Source organism: Pleuronectes platessa, chromosome 3 (assembly GCF_947347685.1).
Source record: "Pleuronectes platessa chromosome 3, fPlePla1.1, whole genome shotgun sequence".
NCBI lineage: Eukaryota > Metazoa > Chordata > Actinopteri > Pleuronectiformes > Pleuronectidae > Pleuronectes > Pleuronectes platessa.
Window position 1 is genome coordinate 19,340,121 of NC_070628.1, and position 18,173 is coordinate 19,358,293.

Here is an 18,173-nt window from a genome sequence, read left to right on the forward strand (position 1 = left end):
ACTCCTCTAAAAAAACTTATTTTTCCCAATTCATTCTTAACTTTTCTTTTTTTGTTTCCTGTCCTCGGGGCAAAATCCCCTCCTCCACCCAGCTCTCAGGACTCCTCCAAACCACAATGACGCTGTCAGTTCTTATGCAATCCCAGCCCTGGTTGTGGGGGGGAAATAGCCCTGCAATGCAGTGCAGTTATAAAATAGCAGCCGGAATTATGGGGGCTGCAGCTGAGACGAGAACACTGCCACTTCCTGCACCGTCGTGTGTGGTTACACTGGAGCTGCTTAAAACAAATCCACTGCTTCATCCCTAATGCACATGTTTCTATGTAGAGGTCATACCCCAAAAGAAGAGTAGGTGGTTTATTATATTTTTCTTCAAGGTCAGATCAGTGTAATCTCATTGCAGGACTGTTTTCAGACCCAGTACATCTCATTTACATGGTTCATATGTTCTCACCATATACCAATAATAGTACATTTCTTCAAATATATATTTTTAATATACTATGAAAAAAACACAATATTTTTAACTTACAGTAAAATCCTTGCTGATTGGTTCTGCACTCCACTAAGCTACCCACAGCGCCATCCAGTGGAATGGCGTTGAGTGTCTCGAATTCTGTTAGTGTTCTCAGCATCACGTTTTACTTAAAAAAACGTTTACATCTTTAAACATTAGTCAACGTTACAAAGTTATTTACACATCTGTCCTGCACAGATGTGTAAATATGCTGATGTGGGTTTATCTCCTCCCTCTCCTCTTAGATGACATCCACTACACTACATTGCTGTGCACATTTCTCATGTGTTCATCTTGCCCTGCGTTGTTGCCAGGTTTCCTCGAGTAGTTCACCATACAGTTACAGGTAAAGCAACACCGCTTCCGTCCAGGGTTTAAGAAAATAAGAGCTCAATAGACAGCGTTTGCTCTCTCAGTGCTGCTAAGTTGGATCAATGTTTTTGTGATCAAATATTTCCTCACACTAGCAAACTGCCCGGCATTAGTCCCGCTCCAGCACCAAACTCCTGCAAGGGGTTGGGCAGCTCGCAGGAACAAAATATACTTGGCTATTTCAGCTTCTCTATTCTAAACTGACTTTAAAATGATGTGATGTCAGAGGTTGGAGGTAGAGCTGTGTTCTGGATTACTCTTTTAATTTGTATTGATCTATTTTTAATCTAGTTCTGATCATTATTCAAACTTTAGAAATCCAAATTTTCACCAATCTCTAATGCTTCAAGGCACAGTGTTTATGAATACTTTCTCAGGACTGTGAATAAGAAGCTAGATAAGAAACAAGTCAGAAATATTCCTTTAAAAAAGCTTCTTATTGGCAGTTGTTTTTACACAACCACAGACACAAGGTACAGGAATTTGTGGAATTTGGTCCAGATCCGAAAACAAATCCAGATCTAGTGGATGTAAATGAGGTTTCACAAGGGGAGTGCTTGGAACTTGGCGAACACGAAACTGAGAGCCTTCGCCTTGTTTGGTTTTATTGTGAAGGTCCAAAGCAGGCTCATCCGGTGCAGTTGCCCTGGTTCTTTACGGTGTCGGTTCCGCTTCAGCGCTGAGACGATAAGCGCTCTCTGTTAACCAGTGAGGAGCCGGAGAGGAAGAGACGAGACAGTGCGTGTAACCACCGATGGTTCCAGCTCTCAGTGCGTTGTCCCGGGCTAATTCAAGGTGAGTTTGAATCCGTGCTAACAACGTGAAGTGTTAACAACAGAGGGGCTGGAGACGTGCGCTGACTCGACTGTGAGGGGGCTTCACCGACCAATGTTAGCTAACTTTTCCTCCTTCCACCCACTGGGTGTGTGAGAGGGAAACGTGTCCCTAAGTCTGACCATACAGTTGTGTGTTTACGTGTGTGTTTATTTGCGTGTGCTGGTTCAATTCCCTGTCCCGCTTGTAACGGGACAAGCGGCTCCTAGCATAACACTGGAACCTCGACTAAAGCCATAGCTTTGTTTAACAGGCTCATGTTAGCTCAAATAGCCCCTCGCTTGGACACAAGCAACTTAAATAGCAACTTTTATTTTTTAAACACACACATCCGGCTGATGCTTACTTCACGGGGTTTCTCATAAACCGCTTCAACTTGAATTTAAACGTATTTGTGAAGTTAGGAAGATGCTCACGCATTGCAGCAACTTAATAACAAGCAGGCACTCTCAGTTGAAAACACAGTGGGTTCGTGGAGGTATAGCTAGCTAACTCTCCAACTTCCAGCCAGTGTGAAAAGGGCTCTTCGTTTAATGTTTCATCGTTGGCTAGTCCTCACACAGTTTAATGCAAACCTTTTATTTTGGCATGTTTAGCAACAAGCAGCAGCTCCTGTCGTGTTTACTACATAAACCAGTGAAAACAGCTGGTGTGAATGTGCTGGGCCGGTCAGACGCTGCACTGTGCCTGTACCTGTAACTGTACTTTGTAGTATTAAGATGATCCAAATGTCAACTTCATGTCTTACCTCAAAAACGTCATCTGATGACATCGACTGTGACGTGGCACATCCTCGCGTATCTCTCTGAAAGGTGTATCCTGTTTATGACGGTGCAACCCACTTCCTTCATAAGATAAATCTAACTGATTTTTAGTCCTGATTACTCTACTCCAGAGATTTAACTTAATAACAAGGACGTTTAGTACAAGGAAAATGTCAAATGTAGTTTCAGAGAGCTAACTGTTGTGGTCCCTTTACTAACTAATATAAACTGTCTTTGTTTCCTTTACTGTTAGAACGTTATCTTATCATCGAATAGTTTGATTAAAACTTTTTTTTTATATTTGGCATCTCTGGCATCACCCATGCAGCATCAACTCCTGTATTAATAACAGCTGGTTTGAATGTGCAGTGCTGAGCAAACACTTACACTGCCCTGTTCAAACAGCCCACATCATCATCATCATCATTACCAGTTAATCCAGTAACCTCCAGGATATGTTTCATCACCTGGTAGGGCCTCATGTACAAATATACAGATATGCAACCTGTCTGGCACTTTATGAACGTCATGAGCGGTGACGTGACCCATATCCCACTGTAAGGTGTTGATTAATGATCCTCAATTGTTATAACCACAGCTTCATAAAACAGACATTAGTCCAGCACTCCAAGATAAGATATCATATTTAACTTAATTTGATCAAATACTGCGTCCAATTGAAAAGTTGTCAGTTGCTACAGACATTTGGCAGAGTATGTCCTTCCTGCCCCCCTTGTAAAAACTGGATATCGTCTGAGTAAGCCAATGTAAGAATACAGTTGGAAAATTCACAGCAGGGCGAGTGGGCGTGCAGGTGAGGTTTTTAACATGTGAGAGACGCAGGACTGAAAAAAAAAAAAATGTATAAAAACATGTCAGGATGGACAAAAGAAGTTCCATGCTTTTGTTGTGATTGTGAACGTGTCTGGGCTTGGCAATCTCCTTCTGCACGCTACATATGAGAAAAGCAAACTGTTCATGTTTGAAAGGAACTTAAGAGATTTGTCCGAAACAACCTGACGGTTATGGATTTGCGTAGTAAGGTTACATACCAGAAAAATATTGTTAAGATCTGACAGCCGGAAAGATGGAAATTCAGTTTCCTGACGTTAATAGAGACACTGATTCCATCTCACAGTTTATTTTCAGATACCTGTATAGACAGTGGTAGCGTCAGTAGGAGAAATAAAGAAAAATACTAATTGGGGTTATTGTCAATTAGTATTAAATGGAGAACTTTAAACTTGCATCTCAGACGTTGGTAAACAGGAAATTCAACCTTGTATTCTGTGTTGCCTCCCGAAGGTTGACGATTCAAGTCCTCTCAGGCAACTGAGTCAAGCGTTGGTCGATTTGCTTTTTGTCCTTTGGGCAGCATTTAGTTGAAGAAGAAGTTGCAGAATGAGTGCTCCTCTTTTCCGTTCTTTCTCTCTGCAAAAATCATTCCAGTACAGTTTCGATAAAGCAATACTTGTTCATTTGGTCGGTCATAGCACAAGTATTGTTTATACTGTAGGATTCATTTAATGGTAATTCTGTGGAGAAGCAGGTAGAGCGAACAGTGTCATTGCCCGTCACTATGTTTGCTCTTTTGATGATTGACCCAGAGTTTTTTGTTTTTTTTTGTGTTATTATCTTTGTCGGTTGTGAACCACAATGTCACAACTGTGTCAACAATGAGGGTAGTTAACTCAGTCCATGTTCCATCCTGGTGCCCACAGTGCCACTCCCCCATATCACACACAGGCTTTCACAACGGGTGCTAAAAATCCCTTTTAAAGGCTTATTAGGTTTCTGTTACAGTTCAGTTTGTCTGGTTATTACAGACCAAGGCATCTCCACTGTCCCTTTTTAGTTAGTCTGGAATGAACAGCAGAAGGCGACTCCACGAGCTGCAAAAATAAGTAACTTTCTGTCAACGATTATACCAAAATGACCTGACCTCTAACTTGATTTGTAACATCAGTTAACATTTTCATATGGAGGTTAAGTCCTAAATCATTAGTTTCAGGTCTTTTTCAATACAGCATGATGTTTATTATTAAGTTATTTGGTTTGAAATAGATGACCAAGTATGGTTAGCATGTTTGGTTACTTCAGGTTAAAATAAAAAAAGACAATGGTAGTGGACACAATGCCAAACTTGAGGCTTGAAACAACTTTTGACTTTTTCATAAACAGACCAAAACCCACAAATTTATTTTCGTAAAGGTAAAATAAAACCATAGATTCCTCATAACCAAGAAAAACAAATTAATTCTTAAATTGTTTTCCTCGAAATTTTCTTAATCAATTATTGACTAAATTGTCAATCAGCTCTTCAGTGTATTAAATTGTGTCCGCTCCAATTTGAATGATCAGATAGTTTGACATTTTATTCTGGGCGTTATTAATCGGAGGCTATCAACGAATTTACAGAATGAGTTCACCTGTATTTCCATTCCAGTATGTAAACAACTTGAATTTGCAATTAAAATGCAGGGAGCATACAGATAAAATGTATCTGTAGCTAAAGACAAACAATCATTACAATCATTGTAATGACAATGACCAAAGTGCTTACAGCTTTTCTTCAGAGGGACTCACCCAGCTTCTGCCCTCAGGGCAGCACTCAAGGATCATTGCTTTGTAGCACAACTGTTCCAGAGGAGGCAGCACGAAGAATTCCCCTTCAGACATGCAAACAGCGTTCATGTTTTCAAGGCCTTCAAGCCTAGATCCCTTTTGAAGTCTGCATTTTATATTACTCTGAATGTCAGTCTGGTTTTCCCCTGCCCCTTTTCCGAGATTTTTTTAAGGAAATTAATTCTGTCATTGTTGAACCAGGTTAGCCCCACTGAGTTCAAGCATCACTAAGAAGGGAGACCTGGTGAAGAAAAGCATGCAGCACCACAGTTTCAACACTAAAAGTAATTAACAGACAAACAAATAGATTAATAACATTGAAACTTGATCATAAACAGTTGCAAACAGACAGTGTGAACTAGAGATTTTACAAGAGATTAAATAAACTTGTTCAACGTGACTAGGTTTTGAAGCTGAAAATCAATCTGTAAATTATTATGTGAATTAGGTGCCCAAAGGGTAGATAAATAGGTTGCCTGGAATGGTTAAAAAAAATACACACTACAGCAAAGTTACCTTGAACTCTTCAGATAAATGTTGGAAAGCAGAAGCCATAAGGTTGCTGAACTCGTTGATTAAACAGAAGACACCAGTTAAAGTGATTGAAGGAACATTCCTATGAATCAGACGTGGTTGATGCAATAGGCTGCACCGTGTTTGTTTAGCTTCAGTGGAAACAGAGATTTTCTGACTGATAATGGAAAGCATGCAGACTATAGAACAGTGTTGTCATCTGAAACATTGAAAAGAGACGGCGTTGTCATGGTTTGATTTCATTCTTGTGTGAAAGAAACCTTCTGTTTCCTGTACCAATCCACCTTTTGTTGGGGGGGGGGGGGGTAGAGGTAAAAGCAAGGATTGCAACAGAGAATTCAGAGAAATATTTTATCTGAAGCATATTGCTGTATATGATGGTAAATACTGCTGCATGTTTGGCAGGAGATTGTTTCTTCCATCCGTTCAGCTAACCGTGTCTTTAAGCAAAACGGACCCTCCCGAATCTAGCGCAGCTCCTCCCCCATTGTACGTCTGTGTCACCCACCCTCCTCCTCTTCCTCCCTCCCTTCCTTCTGTGTGCTGCTTGATGGCTCGTACATGGCCTCCTTTTGTTGACTAATGCGGCAGGGCAAAAGAGAGGCATTTAAAAAAGAAAGGGGATTTGAAAAAGAGTAAAGGGAATCCACAGACGCGTGGGATGGAAACTCATCCGGGATATTTGTGCACCAACCCTCATGTGAGTCAAATGGCCTTTTTTCTCTCTTCCATCTCTCATATTCTCTGTCTTCATCCTCCGTTCCTTTCACAGTATCTTGTATAACCCCTCTTTTTAGTCTGTATATTCAGTATGTCTGCCTCTAATGCAGAGTTATCCCTGCCTTTCCTTTATGCATGCGTACCTACCCCCATACCATGATGCCGGCCGCTGATGCTGTCTTGTGATGCTTGAGTGAAAGCCACGGTGTGCTGAATGAGATGCAGGCTAAACCATAGGACTTAGTCCAAGAAGGACTTAATTTTGTATGTAACCTGATACATGAATGTTAAAGAAAGACAGAAAAAATTGAGTCTTAATGTTGCTTTTATTATGTTGAACTGATATCATGGACATTTACTCGGTTAAGCTACATCTTTCTAAGGTCTTGTACCCTACACTCATAGTAGGTTTGAACTTTAATAGGACATATTGTTATGATCTTCGTGTATAACTCATTTCTAAATATTTAAGAAACGAATAAGACAACTAAAATGTGACGTAAAAATCTAAAACTGAACAGTATCACTTCCTCAGAGGAAATAATAGAGGAAAACATCAGCCCTTACGGTGAATGAAATGAATGTCCTTATAGACGCATCAATGGAAAATGTTTTTGAAGCAGAGGGAAGATTTTATAAACACAACATTCAAAATCGCTATCACCGTTTTAAATACCTTTTTTAATATTTTTTACATAAAGGGTTTTGAGCCGCCTTAAACCCCACTTTTGGGTTAAAACAATCCACAAGCTTCCGCTCCATTGAATCAATTAAAATTAATTAAACTGGAGAGGCATGCCACGCCCACAGAATGCTAGCTAGGCTAAGTACATTCTGCATATGTCACCTCCATTGTTTTTACAGTTTTTTTCGTTTCAAATTTTAAATAATGGATTTAAACGGCGGCTCTGTTCTGTTGAAAGATTTGTCTGACTCTTTGTCAATGTCAACATCATCTCTTGATGAAGAAACAATGCCGTTTATAAACTTTAAAAATATATTTTTAAATGAAACAACTTACAGTAAGCAGCTCTGCCAGTACGCTAAGTATTCTTCTTTCTGTTTCAGAGAAAATACAATGTCTGATAGGATCTCTTAACATGTCAGGCATGTTGGTTTATCCTAAATAAGAGATGAGCCGGACTGGTCCAATTTAAGTATTTATTGAGATGCAATGAAAGTTGAACAACATAGCTATGGACAATTATCACAGCCTAGTCTAAATCAGTTAGCAATAGGTAGTTAATAATGGCCCCGAACAGAAGGGCCTTGACACAGCTGATGCCATGTGGGCCATTGGAGAAAGGAATATGATGTTCCTGCTGTATCCAAACAATGTCCTGTTGTTGTAAACGTTAGGATCCTCGAAACCAAAACAACGAAACAAAACAATGTCAACAAAGTCACTCTGTCCGACCTCCAGAACTTATCAGACAGCTGCATGAAATATATGTGATGTGAATGAATCTAAGGGAATAATGGTTTAATACCAAAAGTTAGAATTCAGAACAATTATAAGATTCATTATTAACACTATGCAGCAAGGGTTATTTATAAATCATTTGTATAAGGGCCTTATATCTGGCCCAACCTGGTCAGCCCCCCCCCCCCCCCCTGCCTTTATTGCAAAGAATACAGTTAGACCCCAGAACAGCTAAAATATTGAATTCTCACAAACACAAGAATGTCCTACGTGCCCTGACACAGGGATCCTTGCCTATAGCAATATTTGATCAACCTCTCACTAACCCGATTAGTTGGTTATCTGTTTGACGACTCATGTCATGAAGCCACCATTTTCAGTGGATCACCAGCCAAAGACATCATAGACACAGGACAGCTGAAGACACAGTATTCAGCTGTGTTGATTCTTGTCTTTTTAGTACAGTCAGAAGTTAATCAGTTCCTATTTTGCAACTTGTTGCAATGAAGACACACAGTCGTTCTCATACCAAAAGCCAAGATTATATTTATTCCTTCGGTTAATTAGGCTAATCCTGGCTGTGTTATATAGCTGATATCATTTTAAAACTAAAATGTACTTTAATGTGAAGTTGATGTCATCTTTACCTTGGATTGTATGAAGGCTTTACTGCACTAATGTGGTGCTTTCTAAAGCGGTATGAATAAGAATCCTGAATTACAACATGGATGAATTTCAAGCATTTTGACCGTGAGGCAGCTTTCTCTGTGCAGCTGAAGTCACATGATGTAGCACAGGCTTTTAAAATATGTTTGTTGCTCCTCTCTGATACAGAGAGTCCTTTATTTGGGGTTTCTGTCTTTCTGAGTATACGTAGGCCCAACATGTTTGATTGTGCTCCTCTGCGTGGGGGGCTCAGTTTGATACATTACAGCAGAACAAAGTGTCCATACACAGCAGGTATTGATTCTACCTTTACTATTCATTCCACTGACACTAGTCTTCTAGGAAATGAAAACATCATGGAAATTAATATTTGTACCACAGTGGGTTCCCTGTTATTTCTCCTGAACTTTATGTTGGTTCATTCTCATGTCACTGAACTCTCCGTTTGGCTTCAATTCCCAGAAGTGCAGAAGAGTGAAATTGAGCTCAGTCAGTAACTCAATCAAACCCAAGAGTTTTTTTTGTTGGAATTCCAAGCAGTCAATCCACTCAGGAATTTGAGGTCCCTGTGGTTAACCATACAGCCTTGAAAAAGTATTTAAGTAGTTGACTTTCAATACTTAACTAGGCAAGTGCAACAGTCATAAGCAGAGGGCAGCATGTATGCATGTATCACTGAGAACTTGAACACTAACTACAGTTTAAAATAGCTGGATGAGCCATACACGGTATATGAATGATATATGCAGGGAGCCACCTACTGGGTGGTGGCTCCCTGCCATGCCTTGTTTCTCATCAGCCAATGAGCCCACAGAAAGGCATTTCCCACAGATGATGAGCTGAGGCCTGTGACGTATATAGCTATCCAAATGGTTCTCTTAGTAGAAAGCAGTTCCCCAGTTTATCCAAGTCTGAGTTTTTGTCCACATGACAACAAAAGTCAAATGGCCGAAGGAAAAGAAATAGAGCATGAGAGGTCATGTGAGCTTTCCACAAGATTAAATGTTTACAAATGTGTTGTGTTTTGAAAGTTACTAAGAAATTGGTAGTTGATTCATATTTAGTTGGAAAAGAAAGACACATTTGTTGTCTTGTCTATGGCATGGTGGGGCTGTGGTTTGCACTGTTGCCTTACAGCCAATAGGTTCTTGGTTTGAATCCCAGACTATATGGTTGGGTTAACTGGAGAATCTCAATTAAATGTGAGCATGAATGGTTTTTGAATGGCCTGTCTCGGGTGCAACGTAAAATCGATCTACAATCACTGGCACATGTACAACAATATCAACTGGTTATTAAAGCAATCAAACCAATCAATTAGTAAATAGTATTAAAGAATCCCTTTTCGCTTTGGACACAGTTTTATGCATGTGTCCAAAGCGTTGCCTTGTCATGCAGAGCGATGTCCTACAGCATGTTTTCACCTCTGGGAAAAAAGTGTTATTTATGAAAAAAACAAAACGTAGCGTAGTTTTGTTGTGTTTTCGTGCTTCAGCATCTAAATATCTGGAATGCCCAAGTGAGTTTGACCTTTGGTTTTTTTTAGCTGTAAAATAACGGATCACATTTTGCTTTACCATCTGTTTACTGGATCAATCTCAGTCTCTCTTCTGTCTTTGTTTTGCAGGAGCTCTACTATCGGAGAATGCAGAGGGTGAAGGAGAAAATGACAGATCAGAATCAGGTATGTGAGGAAATGCGTACAATATATAAAAAGGCTTTTTCTGTAGGTGATGTAGAAGGATGTGTAGATGTGATCATTTTCCTGCAGACCTAAGGCAGAATATTATATTTTTGTAAGAATGCCTCTAGACGTGAATTGGAGTGAGCTTTTACGTGTAGTGGGTAGTAAATTTGAATCAAATTAAATGGTCTCTGGATGCTTATGCTGGTTTCACCTCTTTTGACTGTAGTTTAAGAGGAGGCTGAGAGTGTGTGTGGCAACATGCAACCGAGCAGACTACTCCAAGCTGGCCCCCATCATGTTTGGCATCAAATCACACCCTGAGGAGTTTGACCTGGAGGTCGTGGTGCTTGGTTCACATCTCATCGATGACTATGGGTAAGAACAACCATTACAACCGCTTCTTTGAAAAAGCTTGTTGCCCATGTCCTAAAACAGTGAAATTGTGTATGAAGAACAGTGTAACAGTTGCTATGTCAGGTTTACTTATCCAGGATTCATTTGTCACCTTGTATGGTATTTTCCTACTTTCCAATCCGCAGGAACACTTTTCGCATGATCGAGCAGGATAACTTTGACATCGGCTCCAAGCTCCACACCATCGTGAGAGGTGAGGATGAGGCAGCCATGGTGGAGAGCGTCGGGCTGGCACTGGTGAAACTCCCTGATGTCCTGCAGAGGCTGCGCCCTGACATCCTGATCATCCATGGTGACCGTTTTGATGCACTCGCCCTGGCGACTGCTGCAGCGCTGATGAACATTAGAATACTTCACTTGGAGGGTGGAGAGGTGAGGAGGCGTCAGTGTTGAGCAGCAGATCAGATATAATGACGTACACTATATCTTAAAACGTGGTCTGGCTTCTTTTCGCAGGTGAGTGGTACGATTGATGACTCGATCCGCCACGCTATAAGTAAACTGGCCCATTACCACGCCTGCTGCACACCCCGGGCGGAGCAGTACCTCATCGCCATGTGTGAGGACCACTCTCGCATCTTGCTGGCTGGCTGCCCTTCCTATGATAAGCTGCTGTCAACTCATCACAAAGACGACTACATGGATATTATCAAGAGCTGGCTGGGTACGCAGGGCCACAGTCATTCCACAGTAAGGTAGTGTCAGGCGTGTTGGTTTATCCTAAAAAAGAGATGAGCCGGACTGGTCCAATTTAAGTATTTATTGAGATGCAATGAAAGTTGAACAACATAGCTATGGACAATTATCACAGCCTAGGCTAAATCAGTTAGCAATAGGTAGTTAATAATGGCCCCGAACAGAAGGGGTTTGATATAATTATAACAGTAGATTTAATATGATTGGTTATGAAAGATTGAAGGGGAGTCATCGCAAATCAATTTGGTTCTCCCTTATTGGTCCACAGCTGTAGTCCACCGCCTCTTGTCAAGGAATCCAGGAAGTGACAAGAAGCCGCTCTCCGTGACGCTACTACTACTCTGATAGTTGCTAAGCAAAATGTTCTCTTCATGAAAGGCCTTGACACAGCTGATGCCATGTGGGCCATTGGAGAAAGGAATATGATGTTCCTGCTATATCCAAACAATGTCCTGTTGTTGTAAACGTTAGGATCCTCGAAACCAAAACAACGAAACAAAACAATGTCAACAAAGTCACTCTGTCCGACCTCCAGAACTTATCAGACAGCTGCATTAAATATATGTGATGTGAATGAATCTAAGGGAATAATGGTTTAATACCAAAAGTTAGAATTCAGAACAATTATAAGATTCATTATTAACACTATGAAGCAAGGGTTATTTATAAATCATTTGTATAAAGGCCTTATATCTGGCCCAACCTGCTCAAGGCCCCCCCTCCTGCCTTTATTGCAAATAGTACAGTCAGACCCACACAACAGCTAAAATATTGAATTCCTAACAGTAGCGTTAAACTTTTGTGTGTGTGTTTGTATGTTATATGTGGCTTTCTCTTGTTGCAGGTGACAAGGTGCAGAGGCATGATTACGTGGTGGCTTTGCAGCACCCAGTCACCACAGACATCCAGCACTCCATAAAGATCTATGGACTAATGCTGGATGCCCTCATCTCCTTCAACAAGAAGACCCTCATCCTCTTCCCCAACATTGATGCCGGTTAGCTTCCCCTACTATTTGTCTCCTATCATCAGGGTTATTGTATGATTTAAAAAAAATATTTGAATAGTTTCATTAATAAATATGTCTCTTGATCTTCCCTTTCCTACGTAAACAGGCAGTAAGGAGATGGTGCGTGTGATGAGGAAAAAGGGCATCGAGCAGCACCACAACTTCCGAGCGGTGAAGCACATTCCCTTTGAGCAGTTCATCCAGCTGGTGTGCAACGCTGGCTGCATGATTGGAAACAGCAGCTGTGGCGTGCGAGAGGCAGGGGCCTTCGGCACCCCCGTCATTAACCTGGGAACCAGGCAGACGGGCAGAGAGACAGGTGAGAAAGACAAAACCCAAGATTACATTTATTCCTTCTGTTAATTAGGCTAATCCTGGCTGTGTTATATAGCTGATATCATCATCGAACACAGGTTATGTTTTTTGATGAATAGTTAAGGATGATGGGCAGCTTGAAGACAAAGATACTGCTAAGGTGTCAAGATCAATTTCTCCATGTAAGCAACCCAAAGCGAGTATCAATCTGTTCATTCTAATGGCCTTTTTATGACGTTTCCCTCTGCCAGGTGAAAATGTTCTACATGTCAGGGATGCTGATACTCACAATAAGATCTACCACGCTCTGGAGCTGCAGTTTGGGAAGAGATATCCCTGGTATGACCAACTTCCTGCTTGTCAGTCTCACTAAGTCTCTGTCTTGGTCATTCAGTTTTTTTTCTTGCAGATCCTTTAAATATTGATTTAGATTTATTTTTTTTATTCAACCAGAGATTTTTCCTTTGGATATTATTTAGGTCAAATCACAACATTTTTCCGTGACTTCCTTCAAAACCACTCAGTACACACTGTGAATTGCTCAACAAGCTATACTGAATGGAGAATGAGAGCCGTGCCTCTTATAGTTGGCAAAATGTAGTTGTTATATCAATGCTACACAATAGAAGTTACCTTAAGCGTAGTGAACTTGTCCGGCAGGTCCTTTCGGCAAGCATGTTATCCTTGTTTAAACAGTTTGCGTAGGTGACATTGTAAGTTCTCATCACTTGTACCTGATGTTATGTACACTGTAAAACGGGTTATCTTTATTATATTGTTTTGGAGCTCATGTGGTAATTCGCAGACTATTAGCTTGCGAATAGGAATCCCTTGTGAATCACTTACCACACACAAACCCATACAAATAAAGGCAACCACATCTACCACTAACTTTGCCGGGCTTTCAAGCCTTCATACTTGGAATAAGTGGATGTTTGGAAAATTGCTGCGCTTTCTCTAACCGGAAGATTTGGTAATTTAGTTACCGTGAGAATACCGTGACCCACACTGTTGCTTACATGAGTGATATTATTGGATACTATATAAATAATGCAGTGCGGGTGTAGCTTCTCTGTTTTTTTAGTTGTTTCTGCTTTCCCCTGCAGACCTCTGTTTTTAGTTTTGCTAATCTAGAAATAGGGTTTCTGATTTCAGTGTGGATCACGTTTTCTTGATTCTGTGATGCTTTAGTTCACATAAACCTTCATAACTGTTGTATATATTTGGTTGCATAACCTTCCAGGGATGTCAGCAACAGTATTTTTCTGTTTCCCGGCAGCTCTAAGATTTATGGTGATGGCAACGCCGTGCCTCGTATTCTCAAATTCCTGCGCACCATTGACCTGGACGAGCCCCTCCAGAAGACCTTCTGTTTCCCGCCGGTGAAAGACTCCATCTCCCAAGACATCGATCACATCCTGGAAACACAGAGCGCTCTCTCCGTTGACCTTGGAGGGACCAACCTCAGAGTGGCTATCATCTGCATGCAGGTTGGCTGCATAGAGACATACCAGTGCACTACATTAGTTCTGATGTAGCTGGATTTTGATTATCCTAAAGTCTTTAACTTGAAGATATTGGTTCACTTTGCTATTCGTCTGTCATTTGATCAGTGTACCTTTAAAAATATGAATTGATCAATAATTAGTCTTTTAATAAGCGATGCTTTCTTTTTAATTTGACTTTTTTCCATGATGTTATGTCGAATTCACTCCTTCCCTTTCTGTCCAGGGTAAGATAGTCAAGAAGTATGCTCAGCCCAACCCAAGGACCTTTGAGGCCAGAATGCATCTCTTATTAAAGATGTGCTCTGATGCCATGCGGGACGCCGTGAGCCTCAACTGCAGAATACTTGGTGTTGGTACGTTAACTCTCACTATGGTCGTTCACCACAAGGTGTCGTACTTGACTTGGCAGTCACTCCTTGAATGGAATATTACTGGAAGTGACACAGAGAGTCAATGAATGAGAGTGAAGCAGATCCAGTCCACAATTTTACTAAATAAGAAGAGACGTGAGGGAAGTTGTAACTATTATGTTTTTATTATTTATTTATTATTTATACTCAAACAACACAAGGAACATTGAACTTGATCCACTTCAAATCCTCTTGTTAACTCAACAACACATTCACTTTCGTGAGGAGACACTTCCCCCCCCTCCCTCATGGAGTTTGATATTGCCGGCCTTGGCTCAGCAGTATATTTTTCTCTTAATACAGATGTACTACCATGACGACCCTGACGTAAGCTACCATTTAATTTGTCAGAACCTATTATCCCCTAAAATGTCTGTCTAGCCAGTTCATAAAGAATAAAACCTGTTTAAGCTCCTTTTCTGAACCGCACCTGCAAAACCATAAAATGCTCCAACTCAACACACACCGTTATGAAAACACTCCATTATGAAAGATCTTCTTGCAAACAAATATTTTAAAGCTATCATCTCATGGGATTTGTTCAAATGTGTTTTCCGCTTCTCAGGAGTGTCCACAGGTGGACGTGTAAACCCACAAGAAGGTGTGGTCCTGCACTCGACAAAGCTGGTCCCGGAATGGTCCTCGGTGAACCTGAGAACACCCATCTCTGATGCCCTGCACCTCCCCGTCTGGGTCGACAACGACGGCAACTGCGCCGCGTTGGCTGAGAGGAAGTTCGGTCACGGCAAAGGAGTGGAGGACTTTGTGACCATCATCACAGGAACAGGTGAGGAGGCAGGAATTGATCCAGTTATGTTATTTATGGAATCTCAGAGAGTGAGTTATTGAGTTGAGACTAACTGAAGTTACACCTCGAGTCAGCTCAACTACTTTTCCCAGCGGCTGTTGCAGTTTCAAAATGTAATAGCGCAAACAATTTCCATTATCAAAACAAATTCGCAAAGTTTTGGACAAACCTTAACTTCTTTCCATAAAAGAGATTTGACAGTGCTGCTATACCAGGGAGAGTTACACCTCTGTATCAACTCTGTTGAGTGAGAGGCAGAAAGCTGGAGCAGGAGTCTGAAACCCAGACGGAGGCAGAAGCTACTTTCGAATGTGCTCAGTAATCCCTTACCTTTTTAAGACATTATTCAAAGGAGCTTGTCGTGTGAACACGATGTGCAAACCAGTAAAATTGTAAATCTGGGATGTTGTTTTGTACTGAGTTCTTTTTATAAACCAGATCCCCTACTCAACAGCACTGACAGTGTGGGAAAGTAAATATCATGATTGTGTCTATAGGTATTGGAGGCGGAATCATCCATAACAGTGAGCTGATCCATGGTAGCTCTTTCTGCGCCGCAGAGCTGGGTCACATCATGGTTTCCTTAGAAGGCCCAGAGTGCTCGTGTGGCAGCCGTGGATGCATTGAGGCCTACGCGTCCGGCCAGGCCCTGCAGAGAGAGGCCAAGAGGCTGCACGACGGTATGTGTTTGCTTTTAGTGTTTTTGGAACCTTCCAGGAATGTGCTAAGACAGGAGAAATAACCCTCAAATAACATGCATTTCCAAAGTAGAGAGGCTTGTGCATGTACGCCTGAATGTTTTTAAAGAGTTCAGACTCTCGCTTTGTGCTGAACTGCTTGAACTTAGACAGAGTAGATAATGACATTTGATAATGACAGTAGATAATGACTTTTGTTTCTGCATCCTATAATTAACATCATTATCAGTGTTGTGTTGCTAAAAAGGTATTTTGTATTGTAGATTGTATTACTGAACTTTATTGAAATCTAGAAGAATGAAAACAACCAAGTAAAGTGGTTGAGGCAGCTAAAGTAAATATAGATTCTGACCACACATTTTCCAAAAGGCTTGACAGACAGGAACATTCACATACTTGAAGCTTTGTAGCATCTGACTTGAGTGTCGCTGTCTCTCAGAGGACCTGCTGAAGGTGGAGGGGATGGACATGAAACTTTCTGAGCCTATCACCGCTGCCCACCTCATCAGCGCAGCCAAACTGGGGAACTCAAAAGCAAACGCTGTCCTGAACAGGGGTAAGAGCACAAATCAGACACACAAACACGCACACACACACTCAATTTTGTTTAAAGAGATCAAAGTGCAAAATGTGTTTTTATATAACTGTTAGAGGGTTCAAACAAACCGTCCTTCTGTGCAGTCTGAAAAACATAGCCTAGAGGTGTGCTTGACAGTGACTCACTGCATTCATAGTGGAGTGTAGTGCAGTCAATAATACTTAGGCTGCCGGCTATGAAATCTGCTTGAAACAATGTCCTCTCCTCTCCAGCCTGCACAGCTCTCGGCGTGGGCATTGTCAACATCCTCCACGTGGTGAACCCATCACTGGTGATCCTGTCTGGAGTCTTGGCCTCTTACTACGAGACTCCTGTGCAGCACATCATCACTGAGCGAGCCCTCATCTCTGCCCAGGGCATCAAAGTTGTCACGTCAGACTTGGAGGAACCTGCATTACTTGGAGCTGCCAGTATGGTGTTAGACTATGCAACTAGAAGAACATATTGAAGGAAATAGTCTTGATTTGCTGAGGACCGTTACCAAAACCAGCAAAGCAAGACTGAAAGGAAAGTAGTACCTGTTATGCCTATATATATCTATGTCGATATAGATATATATAAAGGATACATTTTATAGAGTGAATGGAAATGTATCATTGTTAATGAAAAATCTAATATTTTATATATTCTCATTTTGTATGTCCTAATTGTTCATAACCTGGATGAGTTAGGTACTGTTTTACTTTTATTTTCCACAAAAATACATTTTGTCACGTCTGAGAGAATCACGCCAAATGTAACTTCATGTGTGAGGTTGGTACACTGCATGTTGGAAAAGTTAAAAGAAAAAGTCCCAGGGCTACAATCAACCTCAAATCCATTTTCAAGCCTAAATGACCCATTCAAGACAGGACATGCCCACTTTACTTGTAATGTGACTTCTCACAGAGAGGTCAGCTAAGAAATGGGAACACTTGTTTCAGATGTGACCAAAACTATTGCTAAAACATGCCCCTGAATCATCTGCTCTATTCTCTCTACATGATTTTCTCACTTTTCTTTAAGTCCTGTATGGAGTAATTATCTATTTTTCAGATTAAAGGGCTACTGTCCACTTACTATGTCACATTTCCATTTCCTGTCACTTTTTAAATTATTTAAAAAACAGAAGTGCTTTCAGAATGTTAGTACTGGCATTGGTCTAAGAGGTAACAAATACATGGTCATTATAAAATCAGTATAAATGCTATGCTGGCTCATGTGAATGAAATGTTCAGGCAGCAAATATTTTAGGTTTACCGCTGCTACACTGATATCTGAGTGAGAAACATTTGCCTGAATCAGGTCAATTTTCTTTTTGTTCTTTTACATTGAATAACTACAGACCTACGAAGATTTCCGCAGGTGTTCTCGATGCCTCTCTGAGATATATTGTATCTCTGATTATATGGTTTGCATGTGCCATTACAACCTGTAATATACATGTCATGCTTTATGAAATTTTTAGATACATTTCTATGTCATTTAATTGGTTATGCAGATCAAAATAAATATTTCAATATTGCTTAAGGTTGTTTTTTAAGTCTGGGATAGTGTTGTCATCTTTTGGGATTTTAAGATTTAATTTAGCCTTGA

The 18,173-nt window shown here is 40.8% G+C and overlaps 1 protein-coding gene across 4 annotated transcripts; it reads left to right on the top strand.

The window, feature by feature from the left end:
- The first annotated feature begins 1,504 nt into the window (after positions 1-1,504).
- On the top strand, positions 1,505-18,102 carry gne (glucosamine (UDP-N-acetyl)-2-epimerase/N-acetylmannosamine kinase). 4 transcript variants are annotated; one of them, XR_008337936.1, is made up of 15 exons: positions 6,182-6,346; positions 10,083-10,139; positions 10,369-10,517; positions 10,682-10,928; positions 11,013-11,220; positions 12,097-12,249; positions 12,368-12,580; positions 12,828-12,915; positions 13,856-14,066; positions 14,308-14,437; positions 15,060-15,281; positions 15,800-15,982; positions 16,440-16,556; positions 16,811-17,882; positions 17,943-18,102. XR_008337936.1 is itself a non-coding variant. In XM_053418008.1 (14 exons), exons 2-14 carry the CDS (start codon positions 10,101-10,103, stop codon positions 17,044-17,046), a joined length of 2,196 nt encoding a protein of 731 aa, XP_053273983.1. In that variant the 5' UTR covers positions 1,505-1,684; positions 10,083-10,100; the 3' UTR covers positions 17,047-18,102. The 4 variants fall into 4 exon arrangements, 2 of the variants coding, with proteins under 2 accessions (XP_053273983.1, XP_053273982.1); XR_008337942.1 differs by having other exon boundaries at positions 16,811-17,472; positions 17,641-18,102; XM_053418008.1 differs by lacking the exon at positions 6,182-6,346 and adding an exon at positions 1,505-1,684 and having other exon boundaries at positions 16,811-18,102.
- The last annotated feature ends 71 nt before the right edge of the window (positions 18,103-18,173 follow it).

Bases quoted from the DNA above. Each gene is read 5' to 3' on its own strand.
- gne (XM_053418007.1), top strand. From the start codon at position 6,308: ATGGAAACTCATCCGGGATATTTGTGCACCAACCCTCAT. The intron at 10,518-10,681 runs GTAAGAACAACC...TCCAATCCGCAG, and splicing joins CATCTCATCGATGACTATGG to GAACACTTTTCGCATGATCG. The intron at 14,067-14,307 runs GTTGGCTGCATA...CTTTCTGTCCAG, and splicing joins TGGCTATCATCTGCATGCAG to GGTAAGATAGTCAAGAAGTA.